Raw genomic sequence first — 5,000 nt, 5'->3', positions numbered from 1 at the left:
GCAAGAGTCAGACTTAACACGTTTTAAAACTCTAACTTCACAGCCGGTTCAATTAATTTCGGGGCTAGTTTTGCTATCTGTTGTCTTGATTTTGACAGAGGCCTACAGCTTCATACAGAAATATTATTTAAGAGTGTTGCATGGTTTCACTACGTCGCGCTCTCACAAATACACACATACACATGTCACGTCAGCACTGTCTGTGAGTCATCATCTTTTGGAAAAATTAAAAAAAATGTCATGTGACAAAATAACAATAAATCAGATGATAAATGTGTTTTCCCTACTGCGTTGATTTATCTGCCCAGTAGATGTCACTGCACAACCATCAAAACCCCTCCAATGGCCGAAACCAAGGTAACGTACAGGGGGAAATGTTAATCATTTGAACTATGGCATAGGCTACTTCGCAATTAAATGATAATTAATGTTAATTATAATTAACATTAGCTATTAAAACAAATCATTGTGAAGCATGACACACAATTGTATATACCTATAATACCATATTTCAGTCAAGGCTGAAGAGTCATTTTTTGCCGTGTTCGTCATTTCTTGTTCATGACCATGTTTGGGGCTGCCTGTGCAGTTTCACTAACTGAGCAGCTATCCGATCGTGGTCACAGTACTTTTTCCACCTTTGTTGGTTTGGGTTGCAGTGGTGTCTCTGCCACGGGAAGCTCAGTATGGGACTCCTCAAACCTACTTGCTAAATGAATCCAAACACAAACACACACCATCAATGAACACAGAGTGTTTCCAGATACAGGAAAAGGGTCTGACCCTATTGTAATGTGCAATGATTTTGACAGTGTCTGTGTCCAGGTGGAAAGTGATCTTGTGCTGCTGGTGTGGATAGTGCAAAAAATATAAATAATGTTCTTGTGCTTGAGAGGATGGGTAGTGCAAGATAGTGGTCTTGTGCTTGTGTGTGTGTGTGTGTGTGTGTATGACAAGACAGTGAATGATTACTACACTAAATGACTAACAGATATTATCTACACTGATATTAACAGACTAAATCGCTAAATGACGCATAACAACTGAACACTCACTATCTCAATGACGCACGGCAAGAACGAACGTGAATGGCTCAGATCTTTGAAACGTCCGATGAACTCCTGGATGGTGACGCTCCTCTCCAGCTTAGCTTGACCCACAACTGGCTATAGGTGTGTCAGACTTATATAGTAGCGATGAGGGGGGATAAGGGGTGCCATGAAACCGTTCAGTGTTTTTCCACTGTGCACAAGTGTGTGTGTGTGTTTGTTTGTTTCCTGTGCAGGACAGACCTGTGTGGTCTATGTCGTGGCAAATGTTAATGACTGTGAATTAAATGAATTTTCATTTCAATATCGAAGCAAATTAATGTATAATATATTTATAATTGAATTGTTTATGTTTTTATTCAAATTAATGTATTGAATTGTTTGATTGATTTGCACTTTGGTGGTGCAGCCCATGTTACGTTGTCTAGACAACCGCATGACCCACACGGATCACAATAGTGAAAGTCTGTGTCGCCACCTGGTTCCAGTCCAGGTAGGTTGAGTCACCAATCTCACGGAAAGTCCCTCGTCCTCTCTCCGGACCGGCATGCCTGGCACGCCATTCGGTATGAGAGTGTTTATCCTTCCTGTGGTCGGGAGTTTGGAGGATTTTCCCCGTCAGTTCTGTTTTTATTCCCCAGTAAGTGAGAAGGGTAGCCGTTCATATTGTGTTGCCACTGGCAACATGTGCAATAGTCCAGAATCTGAAAAATTGCCTCGCCTCTAAACTTTTCACCGCGATAATGATACAGTTGCGTGACTAGTTGGATTTGTACTTCAGACTTGCGAGGGTAGTCAGACTTGTGAGGGTAATCAGACTTAATGACATGCTATGCTTTGGACGGAGACGCAAAACGCAGTCGTCTGCTGATGGAGGAAATGTATGTGTATCTTGTGGCGAAGGTGAAAGTGTAGGGCAGGAATTTCCTGGGTGTTTACCAGAAATAGCTCTTGCCAAGGGGTGGGTTTCCGTCTACGTTGACTCGTTTTTTATTTTGTCGAGTAAGAAGAAAACTATATCACCGCTTCCACTTTCGGATCTGTTTTCAAAGCTCGCCCTCAGTCAAGTCAAAGCTCCGTTGGGACTCGGTAAGTCTCACGTCTTCAACTCCTAAAACTTTCCTAACAGACTTTACTTCTGCGTACATCAGAAGTGTCATTGGTCGTGATCACGTTGGGTGAGTGTGCGCGGTCTGCCCATCGGAAAAGCCACGGGTTGGCTATGAGAGTGTACAGGTTTGCTTTTACAGTTTAAAAGGTAAGCACCTTTTCTTAACCTCAGTGGACGTTCTCACGTTTTGCATAAAATTAGATTATATCCAACATTCCCAGCGCGGAATCGACTTCAAGTCACACCCAAGGACGGTCTCTTTCAGATAGACGTAGACTACGAGTCGTAGCCCAGCTTACCGGCCGGTGGTACGGGCGGAAAGTCGCCCCGTAGTGTCCCACATCGGCTCTACGCCTTTGGCTTTACTGTTGCTGGCTTCTGTGACCTGGTGTTTCTCGCGATCGGTGCAATTAATAGCCTACCTCAGTCGGCCTCAATGTAGCAAGGAAACAGCCTCGCGCTCGCATTTTAGAAGCGCCCACTGTGAAAAACAAAACTTCTGCTTGGCTTTTTAAAGACAAGAGCCAAATAGTTTGTGTGTGTGTGTGTGTGGTGTGTTTGTGTAAGCCCACTCGTTTGTGTCATCTACACAGCGTTTACCACCACAAGTTTTCGCACATGGTGTTTTCGCCCGTTGAAGTGCAGCGCAAGTGGTAACCGCAGTCCCCTCAGGCAGACACGGCACCTGCCCAAGTGTGAAGCCGCGGATCAAAGTCAAAGTGTTTATTATCGCATCGCCAAATTTCTTCAGCGCAGCGAAATTCTTATGACTTGGCAGCCAACATCTACGCAGTAGACGGCATACAACAGGTAACGTAAATAACATATACCAAAATAACATATACCAGAAATAACATATAACATATAACAAGTAACAACAGTTTAAAATACAAGAAGGGCAGTTTCCAGGGTGGGGAATATTAAATTAAATAAGATAAAAAATGTGGGTTTATATGTATATGTAGCAAGTGTATTTGTATGGGTGTGAAGTACAAGGTGATGGCGACTGTTCAGTGTTGCTGATTCAGCAGCCTAACAGCCTGGGGGTAAAAACTGTTTGTGAGTCTGGTAGTCCGTGCTCGGATGCTCCGGTAGCGTCTACCAGACGGCAGCAGTGTGAATAGACCATAGCCTGGGTGGCTGTGGTCCTTGATGGGTGATGAGAGGCGCCTCGGTCGCACCGTAACTGCACCAGTCAAATCACCACAACTCGGTCGCACCGTAACTGCACCAGTCAAATCACCACAACTCGGTCGCACCGTAACTGCACCAGTCAAATCACCACAACTCGGTCGCACCGTAACTTCACCAGTCAAATCACCACATAGTTCTGAATCAACTCTGGTTTTGTTGGCAAATGACAGCTCACATCTCATTATTGCATGTGGTGTTATTGTGTGTGTGTGAGGTATTGCATGTGATGTTATTGCGCTCTCTCGAATTGTTCAAACAAGTTTTTGTCAGTTCTGTGCTTTCATCACAATATGCAAGATAATTTAACTTAACGAACAGTTTACGAGCTCAAATGTGGAAGAGAAGAATGTGAACTCCAGGTGTGCTAGGTGTCGTTCTACATGTTAGGCTGTGGTGTGGTGTTGTGTGTTGTGTGCTAGGTGTCGTTCTACATGTTAGGCTGTGGTGTGGTGTTGTGTGTTGTGTGCTAGGTGGCGTTCTACATGTTAGGCTGTGGTGTGGTGTTGTGTGTTGTGTGCTAGGTGGCGTTCTACATGTTAGGCTGTGGTGTGGTGTTGTGTGTTGTGTGCTAGGTGGCGTGCTACATGTTAGGCTGTGGTGTGGTGTTGTGTGTTGTGTGCTAGGTGGCGTGCTACATGTTAGGCTGTGGTGTGGTGTTGTGTGTTGTGTGTTAGGTGGCGTTCTACATGTTAGGCTGTGTTGTGTTGTGTGTTGTGTGCTAGGTGGCGTTCTACATGTTAGGCTGTGGTGTGGTGTTGTGTGTTGTGTGTTAGGTGGCGTTCTACATGTTAGGCTGTGGTGTGGTGTGGTGTTGTGTGTTAGGTGGCGTTCTACATGTTAGGCTGTGTTGTGGTGTGTGTTAGGTGGCGTTCTACATGTTAGGCTGTGGTGTGGTGTTGTGTGTTGTGTGCTAGGTGGCGTTCTACATGTTAGGCTGTGGTGTGGTGTTGTGTGTTGTGTGCTAGGTGGCGTTCTACATGTTAGGCTGTGGTGTGGTGTTGTGGTTGTGTGCTAGGTGGCGTTCTACATGTTAGGCTGTGGTGTGGTGTTGTGTGTTGTGTGCTAGGTGGCGTTCTACATGTTAGGCTGTGTTGTGGTGTGTGTTAGGTGTCGTTCTACATGTTAGGCTGTGGTGTGGTGTTGTGTGTTGTGTGCTAGGTGGCGTTCTACATGTTAGGCTGTGGTGTGGTGTTGTGTGTTGTGTGCTAGGTGGCGTTCTACATGTTAGGCTGTGGTGTGGTGTTTGTGTGTTTGTGTGCTAGGTGGCGTTCTACATGTTAGGCTGTGGTGTTGTGTGTTGTGTGCTAGGTGGCGTTCTACATGTTAGGCTGTGGTGTGGTGTTGTGTGTTGTGTGCTAGGTGGCGTTCTACATGTTAGGCTGTGGTGTGGTGTTGTGTGTTGTGTGCTAGGTGGCGTTCTACATGTTAGGCTGTGTTGTGGTGTGTGTTAGGTGGCGTTCTACATGTTAGGCTGTGGTGTGGTGTTGTGGTTGTGTGCTAGGTGGCGTTCTACATGTTAGGCTGTGGTGTGGTGTTGTGGTTGTGTGCTAGGTGGCGTGCTACATGTTAGGCTGTGGTGTGGTGTGGTGTTGTGGTTGTGTGCTAGGTGGCGTTCTACATGTTAGGCTGTGGTGTGGTGTTGTGGT

General features: G+C 45.6%; 2 protein-coding genes across 2 annotated transcripts in view; both read left to right on the top strand.

Annotated features, from left to right (window-relative positions):
* Positions 1 to 5,000, top strand: part of LOC105909636 (macrophage mannose receptor 1-like) — an 11,266-nt gene that overhangs the window by 6,075 nt on the left and 191 nt on the right. Inside the window, exons 6-14 of the mRNA XM_042703082.1 lie at positions 2,754 to 2,813; positions 3,774 to 3,787; positions 3,927 to 3,940; positions 4,077 to 4,101; positions 4,269 to 4,282; positions 4,421 to 4,450; positions 4,564 to 4,588; positions 4,714 to 4,727; positions 4,961 to 4,974. Of these exons, the coding sequence (XP_042559016.1) occupies positions 2,754 to 2,813; positions 3,774 to 3,787; positions 3,927 to 3,940; positions 4,077 to 4,101; positions 4,269 to 4,282; positions 4,421 to 4,450; positions 4,564 to 4,588; positions 4,714 to 4,727; positions 4,961 to 4,974 (210 nt within the window). The remainder of the gene's footprint in view (positions 1 to 2,753; positions 2,814 to 3,773; positions 3,788 to 3,926; positions 3,941 to 4,076; positions 4,102 to 4,268; positions 4,283 to 4,420; positions 4,451 to 4,563; positions 4,589 to 4,713; positions 4,728 to 4,960; positions 4,975 to 5,000) is intronic.
* Positions 1,673 to 5,000, top strand: part of LOC105909647 (interleukin-1 receptor type 1) — a 31,158-nt gene continuing 27,830 nt past the window's right edge. The window contains exon 1 of the mRNA XM_042703078.1: positions 1,673 to 2,138. The gene's annotated coding sequence lies outside the window, so the exon portion shown is untranslated. The remainder of the gene's footprint in view (positions 2,139 to 5,000) is intronic.

Source organism: Clupea harengus, chromosome 2 (assembly GCF_900700415.2).
Source record: "Clupea harengus chromosome 2, Ch_v2.0.2, whole genome shotgun sequence".
Lineage (NCBI taxonomy): Eukaryota > Metazoa > Chordata > Actinopteri > Clupeiformes > Clupeidae > Clupea > Clupea harengus.
This window is presented reverse-complemented; position numbering and strand designations above follow the sequence as displayed.